The following is a 13,464-nucleotide window of genomic DNA, read 5'->3' as shown; positions in this document are numbered from 1 at the left end:
GTACTTTTAATAATTGTTACATAATGGAAAAATAAACAACTTTTTTCCATTAAAGTATAGATGTATATACACACACATATATGTGTGTACATATATATATATATAATATTAAATACATATATGTAATATTATATACACACACACACACACACACATATATATATATATATATATATAATATTATTATAAAATCTGGTAATTAATCATATATTAATTAATATCGATTAATTATCAGGAGGCCAGCACATCTAAAGAATCAAAGAGATTCAGAAATAGTATCTGCAATCTCAGGGGATTAAGGTACATTTAAAAAAAATAACGTTGACCACTAACGCGGACAATTGTCCACGTTATATATATATATATATATATATATATATGTGTGTGTGTGTGTGTGTATATATATGTTACAAATATACACATACCATACATTTAAACAAATACACAAAAGTTGTCAAGGTAACGCCCACACAGCTATAAACTTCTTTCTTGTATGTTATCAATCCCATGTTAACTGCTGCAGAAGTCATATCTATGTGACTGCTGGACTGAAGTGGTTTAACAATATTTTGCTGAGAAATAAAGAGACTTCAGGTTGAATCTGGAACATAGTCACTGAGGCTGGTAAATATAAATCTTATTGCGATAATTATTTTGATTAACAGACAATTTACTAATACTTTTACCTCACTGAAGATTCATTAGAACTATTTCAAAAATGTATGTACAAACTTGCTTATTTTCAGATAATATTTTATAAGAAACTTAAAACATTTTACAGTTGTTATATTACCAAATAAAACATTTCATTTACTTTTACAGAATATAACATAAAGTATAGTTTGGTTGTAACTATGTTAAAACTGATGGAAAATAAGGAAATTAAAATGTTTATATCAAATGAAACAGTATTTTTGGTAGTTTACAGTGAATTTTTATGATTTCTAAATCAATTTTACAGCTGAAAAATTAATTAGTTATTTTATCCTAAACTTCATATATTTATACATTCAATCAAGGAGAGAAGGGCCCTGCCTATGACCCTTTATTTTTCCAGGGTCTCTGAGACTGGTGGGTGACAGGAAGATTTCCTCAAAACAGGTGATTGAACAGAAATGCATAAAATAGAGAAATACACTGCTAAAAGGACACTTGGGGCTCCTTTTGGGAGATAACCCCTAGTTCAGTAGATTAAATCTACTGCTCAGGTAGGTCACCGTGGGATTTGAACTGAAATCACAAAGAGCCAGAACAAATACTATAAGACATCTCATCCAATGTCTAATGGTTCCACTTGACCAACACCTTAGTCTGGTATTATATTTATCAACCACTGTTGATAAAAGGCAAAGTTGACCTTTCTAGGATTTGAACTCAGAAAGTAGAGAATCACGATAGAATATCACAAGTTATTTCATCTGATGTTCTGTCAATTTTGCCAAGGGATCATATTTTTTTTTCCTTTCAAGCAACATAGTTTTTTTTAAACTGATTTTTATTTGAATATTAAATTTTGAGTAAAAATGTAAAATTTTCTGGTAATTTTATTCACACAAACACACACACATATATATATATACATCATCGTTTAACGTCTGCTTTCCATGCTAGCATGGGTTGGACGATTTGACTGAGGACTGGTGAACCAGGTGGCTACACCAGGCTCCAATCTGATTTGGAAGAGCTTCTACAGCTGGATGCCCTTCCTAACACCAACCACTCCAAGAGTGTAGTTGGTGCTTTTATGTGCCACCAGCACGAGGGTCAGTCAGGTGGTACTGACAACGGCCACACTCAAAATGGTGTTTTTTACATGCCACCTGCACAGGAGCCAGTCCAGTGGCACTGGCAACGACCTTGCTCAAATGTTTTCTAAAGTGCCAGTAAGGCGACACTGGTAATGATCACATTCAAATGGTGCTATTTACGTGCCACTGGCACGGAAGCTAGACAGCTGCTCTGGCAATGATCACGCTCAGACGGTGCCATTTGTGCCCCACTGGCACAGGTACCAGTCATCATATATGAATAAAATTACCCAAAAAATTATATAGAAGATATATATTATAACTGCTGTTTAACCTAATTACATACAAGATTACCACTGGTATGTGACCTAAATACCATAGATAATGAAAAATAAAAGATGGTTGTGGCTAGGTCACTCTTTAACTATAAGCTTACTTGCTAGTGAGTTAACTTTAAGCTAATCATCAACATTAGAAACCATAATTTTAATATATTTTAACTCTTTAGCATTCAGATTTTTCCTATCAAATATAAAGCTTATTTCTTCACATTATTTTTGAATTAATGATGGTGGTAAGGTGGCAGAATCGTCAGTATGCTGAACAAAATGTTTTACAGCTTTTGTCTGTGTTTATGTTCTTAGTTCAAATTCTGCCAAGGTCAACTTTGCTTTTTGTCCTTTCAGGGTTGATAAATTAAGTACCAGTGAAACACTGGGGGTTGATGTAATCAACGACTCCCCTCCCACCAAATTTCAGTGCCTGTGCCTTTAATAGAAAGGATTATTTCAAATTGATCATGTACTATCTTGTAGCTTTGAGAATTTAATAATATGATTGTTGCACTTTTAGAATGACATACAAGGGTAAGTACAAGAGGCCAGATCTGGTTGGTTTGAGTATAAAACAAATAAAATATTAAGGCTGGACATGACAGTTTAAATGCTAATATATATGCTACATTTTAAATACATTTGATATTTATAAAAACAATTGAAATGTTTTAATACTTTATTCCGCAAGCAAAATGCCCAGCGGTATTTCATATTTATTTATTTATTTATGTGTTTCAGCCAAGTGGCTGCGGTCATGCTGGTGCACCACCGTGATGTTTACTTTCTGAGTTCAAATTCTGCTGGGATCAAATTTGCCTTTCATTCTTTCAGGGTAAGATAAAATAAGTACCAGTTGAACACTGGGGTGAATCTAATCGACTTAACACCTCCCCAAAGTTGCTGGCCTTGTGCCAAATTTTGAAAGTATGATTTTAATTTTATAGATTGTGTTCTTTTTACATTATGAAACTTTAATATCTTCTTAAGTCTAAAAAGGATTATATTTTAAATATAATTTCGTAGATTACATTTAAATATTGTATTTTAAACAACAACCTATCTTAAAATTTGTTTAATTTAGAAAAATTATTGGTGAGTTCTGTGGAATTATCAGATGAATTGAGCAAGAAAGGCTTTTGAAAAGTGTTGATTCATAGATAAGAAAATGGTGAATAATGATTGAAGAGTGGGTGTGTCGATTCATAGATAAGAAAATGGTGAATAATGATTGAAGAGTGGGTATGTCGTTTATAGATAGAAATAGGTTAACAGACTAAATAGTAGTGTTGGCAGAGACATTTCAAGCTATGTATGTAATATGTGGGTTATGGGTTTTTCTCTTTTAAAGTCACTGAACCATGCCATGCAGGTGCATTGCTGTGGTGAGTTTAATTGATTATATAAACCCTAGTATCAAATTTCAGGTCTGCTACATATTTTAGCTGCATATATTTGTGGGACTGCTGACTTACAAAATCTTCTAGATATTTTATTAAACAACTACATGTTTGAATAATGGGAACTATTTATGACCTATACACACACACACACACATATATATATGTATATATACACTCTTTTTCTATCCCGATTTGTGTTATTTTCTCATGATATATAGAGTAGAAAATGTGTCCAGCATTTCAATTATTTTTTAAATAAAGCAATAAAAAATTTATATTTTATTAAAGTATGTAAAAATTATTTGACAAATTTTCAAACAAAGAAAACAAAGTATTCTTTTATTCTTTTACTTGCTTCAATCATTTGACTGTAGCCATGCTGGAGCACCGCCTTCGAGGGTTTTAGTTGAACAAATTGACCCCAGGACTTATTTTATAAGTCTAATACTTATTCTATCAGAAAAAGACACACACACACACACACATTTATACAACAGGCTTCTTTCAGTTTCCAGCCACTAAATCCACTCACAAGGCTTTGGTCGGCCCAAGATTATAGTAGAAGACACTAGCCCAAGGTGCCATGCAGTGGGACAGAACCCAGAACCATGTGGTTGGTAAGCAAGCTACTTACCACACAGCCATGCCCACACCAATATATAAAATTGGGAATTTTATATTTCAATGTAAATTTGTAATTTGTAAAATAAATTTTAGGGATACGGAATACAGACTTTGATCCCTTCATATACTTTACGGTAATCTCTGCAATAAAACTCATTCATTACTTAAACAATCAAATATTTTAAATCAATTAAAATTTTTATAATTAGGATGAACCTACCTTTCATTAGTTGGGCTTATTGCTACCATGTATGATTCATTAACCAATCTTTATTATCTCAATCAAGAACAAATAATAACGATCCTCTCAACATGCTGTGTATCAGTGTGATTATATGAAAGCCCATCTTTTGATAAGCTTTCCAAGTTTAATCAATGTTGTCTATGATAATTGTGTGGATTATATTGAAATGTGGAGAGATTTACAGCATGTTTCAGGTTAAGAACCAGTTTCATCTCCAGCTTTATTGATATCTCTTAATCCAGGTAACTATGATGGAAACCAAGCCAACCACGACAGTCCCATCATTTCCAGTACATATAATCATTAGGAATACTTATATTCCATCTAACTAGCAAAATGTTCAGTCTGTCTTGTATCTGACAAATGTCTATGAAACATAAAGTCTATGTTTTGCTAATTGTTCCGTGTTAACGAAGTTTGAACATGATTGCTGTGTGTTGGGACATAATATAGCATTTATACCAATTAAAGTTAATTTTCTCTACTGATTAGAATATCTCGTTATTGAGCACATTAAGGAGCAGGTATATTTCTTAAATTAATTATTGTTAAAAAAAGTCTAAACCACACTTGACTATTATTTTCTGATGTTGAAAACAAATATCATTTCCAGTTTATATAATTATTGTTAATATTTATACTCCATGAAAAACAACAAGCTGGCTGAATCATTAGCACACCAGTACCTTAAGTGCAAGTCAAGTACCAGGGTACTCAAGTACCTTTTCTCCAAATTTCAGGTTTTGTGCTTTAGTAGAAAGGAATATTCACGCTCCAAATAAAGTGGTACACTGGCTGAATTATTAGCATGCTGGACAAAATGCTTAGTAACATTTCACTCTGAGTTCAATTTTCACCCAAGGTCGACTTTGACTTTTATCCTGGGGGGGGGGGGGGTCAATAAAATAAGTACCAGTTGAGTACTGGGGGGTCAATGAAATCAACTTGGCCCCTGTTGTATTAATTAATACAATAGAATGTGATAAGATGTTTGTTGCTAATCATTTTACTGGAAAAATAAGGCAACAGACTGGCAAAATTGTTAGCACACTGGGAAAGATGCTTTGCAGTGTTTCACCCGTTGCTATGTTCTGAGTTCAAATTCTGCCAAGGTCGACTTTTCCTTTCATCCTTTTGTGGTCTATAAATTAAGTACCAGTGAAACACTGGGGGTCGATGTAATCGACTCGTCCCCTCCCACCAAACTTTAGGCCTTGTGCCTTTAGTAGAAAGGATTATATGGGAAAAGTTGAATAAATGTTAACTCGACTACCTTTGATAGAAATGTTTTGTGTATTTAAAATAATCTTTTCTACAATAGGCACAAGGCCTGGGTTTTGTGGGGAGGGGAACAGTCTATCACATGAACCCCAGTACTCAACTGGTACCTAATTTATTGACCCCAAAGAGATAAATGGCAAAGTCGACCTCGGCAGCCTGTTGCCTTTGAGTATTTGAAATAATAAAGTAATCGTTATGTCCCTGAAACTTTGACATTTTCACTAAGCTAATTGTTTTCTTTATAGAATCACTATGGAAGACAAATCAGAAAACACTTCAAGAAGACTTACATCCCTGAAAAGATCCTTCTGGGACTCAACATCAGAAAGAGAAGAAGGTGTCTATCATAAAAAGTGTAGATATGTGAGAGATGATGGTTCAAGGCAGGAAATATCACAGAAACGATCTTCATCACAGCCAACAACAAAACAAAAAAGACATAAAGGAGACCATAAAAACTGGGAAATAATTAGAAAACGAGATGTTTTTGACAAACGTGTATATTATACAAGGTTCAATGCATATGAAGACAAAATGAATTTGTTGATTAATTCTCGGGAAGAAATATGTACTGTTTTAAAAAGTATAGGAATGGATGAAAATACTTTTCTCAAAGATTTTACACAGAAAATAGAAATTTTGCAGAAAGACATTAAGAAGTATAATTACAACCAAGATTTTACTATTTTTGCAAATCTTGAATGTTTTCTGGAACAATACATAAAGACGAATGTTTTGCAAGACAAACACAAAACAATTGAGGCACCAAAAATAATCAACAAATTTCGGCCACGTTCTTCGGTTGTAACCAGGGAAGCAAAGATGGATGAATCTGGTGAAGACTTAAGCAACCCAATATCCAATATTGTTGTGATACAAGCGGGGATTGTTACATATTCCCGCCATTGTATGACAATATGTTGTATGACAAGAGACAGTGACAGAAATGATGTTCATTGCCCATCGTCTGTCACTGATTTCACCAGAATCAGTCAAGACACAGTTCTGGCCACCCTCCCCTTCCGAAAAATGATTCTTATTATCAACCCTTTAAGTTTTAAAATCAAAAGAATTCAGTTAGGATTAATCTTGGTTTCTTACTTGGAACATTCTACACTTATAGGTGTAGAAATGTTTGGTAGGACCATATACGTCTTTGACTGGGAAGATAATAGAATAAAATCTGAATTCATTACCAAAGAAATACCTACAGATATTGCTGTAGGAGCACAAAATAAACTCTTATTATCCTTTTCCAGTATTAACAGGGTTACCTGTTATAATGTGGATGGCCAGCAGTTATTTGAGGTTGATACCAATTCCCTGGACATGCCAACCCACATCACTGTGTACCAAAACCATTTTTATGCCCTCCAGGGACATATTATTTATCGGATTTCAGGTACAGGTGCTGTGACAACAAGAGAAATTGGCATGAAATGCCGCCATATTTCTGTTGGCAAAGAAAACATTTTTGTAACCGATTATTTTGATGTCCTTCATATCATTAGAACAAATGAAGACTTTTGGCCCAGGCAGTCATATAAGCACCAGCTATGGACCCCAAGATTGGACAACTATATTGATATTGAGGATTGCTACAATATTACTAATATTCTACCTATGTCAGCATCTTCTATATTAATAACCTATAAGAATAATAAAGCTATATTATTCACTGAGACTGGAGAAATAATTAACCAAAATAATTCAACTTTCCTTGAGATTCCTTCTTGCTTTTGTAGACTCAACTCAAACAGAATTTTAGTGCTTTATCATGAAAAGAAAGAACTTCAGTATATCAACTGTCCTGAACTAAGCAAAGGCCCTTTAATAAAGGTCCACACTGGTTACAGGAAAATATGTCATATTGTATCAAATAAGTGTTTAGCTGTGACCACCACTGAAAACAAAAATGAGATCCATATCCTTTTGATCAAGGAGGACAAAGTTGACATTATAGAAAGAATTTCTCTGGGACATTCTAATGTCACCATTGCTGCAACTCCAATTAATTTTGTAGTCTTAGATGGAAGGGAAAATAAAATGGTATTCTATTCCACATGTGGTGAAGAACTTTTTCAAAAATACCTTCCATTCTATGGCTACCCTCATCACATCTACTCTGATAATGTTTATTTTTATGTCCTCTTCAAGAGACACTCTATTCTGATATGTTATGATATATATGGAGAAATGAAATGGCAGTGGCAACTGCCTTTCCCTGTTCACCCTCACATTGCTGTTTTCCAAGGGACTGTTTATCTACCGGACACTCAACTCAACAGGGTCCTTCTTTACAAGTATCAGGACCAGTCGTCTGGCTGTTGTTTACACCTGAAAAATCCTTATATCAGAAATCTAAATCTACGACTCAAAGAAAAGAAGAATGACAAAAAACTTGTCATTGGCGAAATATGTAATCTGGCAAATGGACAGTTGGTGGTGTCCGACATCAACCATGATTGCTTGTTATACATTTCTAATGAAGGAGACATTGTGTCGAGATTATCTCTGCCGTCTACAGCTACGGATATATGTCGATGGGATTCTAATCATATAGGTGTCACATTACCCCTACAGAAACAATTAAGGGTCATCGGAAACCTATCAAAGACAGTGAGAAGTGTATCATTAGGGCAGCCTTATGTACGGGTGTGTAAGATGGGTGAAGGTGAAATTGTTTGTTATTGTGATAAACCATCACATTTAGATATTTTAGCCATTAAGAAAAATTATAATCAAGTTGAAACAATTAAGACAATTAATATCCCTTTTCTAGTGAAAGCATTAGCAATAGAAAATGAAACACAAAAGCTATTAATTGTTACTAAGAGAAGAGTATTTCAATGCTGCACTAGTGTTGGTGATGGTGGTCATGATGGTAGACATCGTCGTCGTAGAAGTAGTAGTGGTAGTAGTAGTGGTAGTGATAGTAGTAGTGGTAGTGATAGTAGTAGCGGTAGTGATAGTAGTAGTAGTAGTAGTAGTAGTAGTAGTAGTAGTAAGATGGTCCACAGTGTTTTACTATCCCAAATGAAACCTCCCCCCAATCTCTATGGTGGTTGTATAGATAAAATGTTTATCTATCTGATAGACAACACTCGTATGTTTGCCATAAATGATCATAATTTGGTGTTGAGAGATCTGGTTAAAAACAACCAAGTTGATGTTTTTATCGACCAAGTAGATGTATTTTCCAGAAACATTTCTGTCAGTGAAATGTTGTCATCATCTTTATATCTACAGGATCTGACAGTTTCTGATAAAGCCAGACATATTCATCTCCCTCAACATTTGGGAGACAAATTGCGAGTGAAGATTGATCGTTTGGTTGTTACAGAAAATAACCTGATTGCAGGATATGATAGGAAAAATGAAAATGTTAAGATATTCACATTTGATGGTCAACTCCTGGACTCTATCAAATTGAATGTTTCTCCTATCGATATGTGTCGATGGCACTCAAACACACTGGTTATTACGACTGAGGATGATAAATACCGATTGTTGACATTAAAAGTCAAATTTCCATTGTCGTTGGTAATTTACCAAACGAGAGATAAATATAAGTATATTACTTCTTTTTCGGACAATCTACTATTATGTAGTTGGGATGGAGATGAACGTACTTTGTATGTCATTGATTTTGATGAGGTTCATTCGACTGTGAATATAATAAAACAAATAGACATACCTGAGACATTATTAACAAGAGGTGGTGAAGTCATTGATTATGTCGATCGCATATGCAATATAACAGTGACTGCTAATGATGTTATCGTTGTCAGCAATGACAAATTCATCAATTTCCTCAGTAGTGATGGTCAGTATTTATATTCAGTTAGACACTACACGGAATATAACTGTAACCACAAGCTCATGACAATTGATGACAGTTATGTGTATATTAATGGATGGCGGGAAAGATATGATGTTTACTGTTTGTTAGAAACCATTACGTGCTTGACATACACTGGTGAATATAACAGAATATTTTTAAATGAAAGAATTTATAAAGGTGAAGTAAATTTCTCCAGTATAGACAGTAAAGGACCAAGGTTTATTGGAAGTCACAGAAATAAATTGTATGTTGAAGGTTTGTTTAATGTTAATCGGGAAAGATTCCCTGTTTGTCGTTTACAAACAGAAGAATTTGCTGTTCAAGTAAAAGATTTTGATATTTCTGATGAAGGAAAGACAGTTGTGTGTGAAAAAGCCAATAATGGAAATGTTAAAATATTTGATGAAGATGGGGAGCTGCTATGTCACAGAAATGTGGCAAGTTTAGTTGGTGGTGTGTGTTTTACAGGCGAAAGAGAGATAATGGTCACACTTCCAAACAGACAAGAAATATTTCAACTGAAACAAGATTTGGTGAATCATAACGTTTGGGAAAGTCTCGTCCCTTATGGTGTAATATGGAGAAAAGTGGGGGGTATTTACTGGTGTCAACATATTGAATTGATTGAATGTCATTGCATAAAGATTGATGGGGACCAAGTGAACATTCTGGAATCTGTGTCTTTATTAAATCTTGATTCTGGTCTTTGTTTCCCTTCCATTACATCTCAGATGAACAAGGAAATATTCAGTAATGAATTAATTAATGAACTGAAATACAGTAGAGAAGATGGGGAGAGAGGAAGAAGAGGTGAATCATGTGAAATAATTAGTAAAGGTAGATTAAAGGTGAGATGTGGTAATTACATAGCGGAGAGTATGCCAGGAACTGATGAAATATCAGTGAGGAGACTTCCATATAGAACAGCAATGGTCCCTTTTTCCATTCCTGCATTCGAGGAACCTGTTTGTTATGAATATGTGGACAATAGAGATTATAACAGTAGACTAATTAAGTTGGATGGCAATGTCAGTGTGTTGATGTTTAGAGACACTGTCACATTAATCAACACAACAACAGGTGACATACTTCAACACAAACAACTACCACAACAACAACCACTAGACATTTGTCGGTGGACAGATCAATGTTTCATAATCGTCTTTGGTAAACAACTGATGTTCTTCAACAAAGATCTCCGTCGTTTAAAAACCATCAACACAGGCAAATACTACAACAGTATTTATAAATACAACAACAATCAACTTGTGTGTGGTGGTCATTATATTAGAGCCGTAACTGAGGCTGGAAGATACTATCATACCTATATAGATTTAGTTGATATCAACGGTGAGACGTGTAAATACAATCGAGAAATTTGTTCTAGAGAGGTGAACGTAGAGGTGGAATTGGAGATGATATTTTGTGATGTAGTAGCGTCATCTGATGGTGATATTGTTGCTGTGAATTGGGAAATGATGGACCCAGCAGATATGAATGCTGACTATCAGTATGTTGTCTATTGGTATAGGGAACATTTGATCAGGAGAATGAAACTATCAGCAGATATTGAACATAATATTTACAGACCTTATCTAACCACACATGGTGACTGTGTTTATATAACAGACAAATATAGCAATATTTACCAAATACCTGGACATATTGAACACCTAGCATCTGAAAATATTGAAGAATATTTACTCCTACCTCATGATGATAATGATGTTTTCGCAGTTCTTGGTTTTGATGTTTCAGAAAATTCTTTCATGGTTTTTGGAATTACCATAGGACGTCAATCTTTTGCTTTCTTTCATTATGAAAAATAAATTTGTCCGTAAATATTACACTACTTTGTTTCTGTTATTGTTCTTGTTGTTCAACCTGCATCATTTACACTGCATTCTACTCACCAACAAATGTCGATGTAATAGTCTTCAATTCATACATTCTCTTTCAATATGGGTACTACTAAAGCAGCGTGGTCTCGAACGCGCAGTCACGCGTCCGCGCTAGCTAGTCGTGAGTGGTAGATCCTAACCCTAACCCGGTAATCTTCAAGTTTAGGGGGGTAAAAAAATAAATAAAAATATTCAAGGGAAGTAACTGAACGTCTTACCAGTATTCTCCGTACATCTCTGTTTATAAATAAATCACACACGTGATTTGATTGACGTTAGGGTTAGGGTGTGATTTATTTATAAACAGCTAGAAGAAAACGGATAATACTGGTAAGTCGTTCAGTTATTTCCCTTGAATATTTTTTTTTACTTTTTACCCCCCTAAACTTGAAGATTACCCCAACCACGTATTCATTTGCGCGCGCGCGCACTTTTTGTAGGATCGACCACTCACGACTAGCTAGCGGGGACGCACAACTGCAAGTTAGGGACCACGCTGCTTTAGTAGTACCTCAATATGTGTGTGTGTGTGAAAGTCTTCTTCATTTGTTCATGCATAAAACATTAATGTGTCATCTGAGAGAGATTTGCCTGCCATTTCCAGCTGGTCTAGCAACCTTGTAGATGTCTCTCTTGTTGGCTTATACGTATACATGTATGTCCATAAACACAGAGGGTATGATTTGAGGGAGACTTGCCTGCTATTTCTACCATGTCTTGCTACATGTTGAGGTTTCTGTTATTGGTTCATACACATGTACATACAAAAAGACAGTAGGCTGTGATTTGAGGGAGATTTGGCTGCTATAATTCAACAGTTCTAGTTACCATGCGATAGTCACCCTCGATTCATACGTACATATGAGGTGGGGCTGAAAACTTCCTGGCTTTGCATCAAAGAAAATACAGGAGGATCAGTTAAATATGATTTTATTCAACATATTCCCCTCTCAGATTCACACACTGGGATACAAGATTTCACAGGCACAGGGAGGAATATCGATATATTTTCTGTAGTTTCAGGTCAGAGCTGTGGCCATGCTAATGCACCGCCGTTTTGCTACACTGTTATTACTGAGAGCCTCCTCCAATATGTGGCGCTTGGTGAAGAATGGAGTTTGATGTAGCTACCCTCATTTTCACCTCTTGCCGCGAGGTAGGTTCATCTGGGACACTCGACAGGAAGAGGTCGATCTTCTCTGGATTGCTGCAAAGTCCGCTGTTAATTTCACACCGTTGGGTGACCACAGCTGGAAGCAGTAATCCAGGTGGCTGAGAATGAATGTCCTCCAGAGGACCATCACGGTTTCCTTATTTCTAGTTCTGAATGTTCTCAGGATCCAGCCAGCCAGTCGTCTGCACTTTGTCACCATCCTGGTAATGTGCACTTGGAAAGAGGTGTCATCACTCATGTCGTTATCCAGGTCCCTCACTGATTTAGGCTCTGGGATTGAAATTCCATGCGGACAATATATGGGTATGTGTGTGTGTACAGCTTAATTACCCATCTTCTGAAATTAGAATTCTCAATTCCAGAAAGAAGAAAGTTCATTCGAAGACTACAGATCTAAGGAATCACTGAAATTGTTGAACTTTTCCAAAGTTTATCATTTAAGTATATATGCGCGTGTCTAGACATATAAATGTATGTATGAGTATACATACATAAAACAAAATATACAAATCTACGTGCACTCACTCCAAATACTGCACATATACATACATACATGTACGTACAAACAAACATACACACATATACATTCAGCTATATATATATATATATATATTTTAAAATTTAAGGAATGGAGAAAACGCATGTTATAATTGCATACTTTATTCCTACATATGTTTCAAAGGATTACAACCTGTGTGATCCATAGGGATCTTTGATATTAAAATTGTAACCTTCTCTGCAGGGAATGCATGGGAATCATCTTAAACGTAAGACATTATGACCGAGTATGAAAACAATAGATGGATAAGGTTATGACGCCATTCATTTCTCCGTTAGAAAATTGGACAACACATACATATAAATGTGTGAAAACATACATGCATACATAAATACATATACACACATATACATA

At 35.0% G+C, this 13,464-nt stretch overlaps 2 protein-coding genes across 3 annotated transcripts in view; both read left to right on the top strand.

Annotated features, from left to right (window-relative positions):
* LOC128251040 (uncharacterized) overlaps positions 1-13,464 on the top strand; it is a 63,648-nt gene that overhangs the window by 38,144 nt on the left and 12,040 nt on the right. The window lies entirely within an intron of this gene.
* On the top strand, positions 469-11,323 carry LOC149130446 (uncharacterized). 2 transcript variants are annotated; one of them, XM_089344281.1, is made up of 3 exons: positions 474-624; positions 2,822-2,915; positions 5,878-11,323. In XM_089344281.1, exon 3 carries the CDS (start codon positions 5,885-5,887, stop codon positions 11,303-11,305), a length of 5,421 nt encoding a protein of 1,806 aa, XP_089200407.1. In that variant the 5' UTR covers positions 474-624; positions 2,822-2,915; positions 5,878-5,884; the 3' UTR covers positions 11,306-11,323. The 2 variants fall into 2 exon arrangements, with proteins under 2 accessions (XP_089200408.1, XP_089200407.1); XM_089344282.1 differs by lacking the exon at positions 2,822-2,915 and having other exon boundaries at positions 469-624.

The sequence above is a fragment of the Octopus bimaculoides genome, chromosome 28 (assembly GCF_046866305.1).
Source record: "Octopus bimaculoides isolate indiv1 chromosome 28, ASM4686630v1, whole genome shotgun sequence".
NCBI classification, from domain to species: Eukaryota; Metazoa; Mollusca; class Cephalopoda; order Octopoda; family Octopodidae; genus Octopus; species Octopus bimaculoides.
Note: the sequence above shows the minus strand (reverse complement) of the source record. Positions and strands in the feature narration are given on the sequence as shown.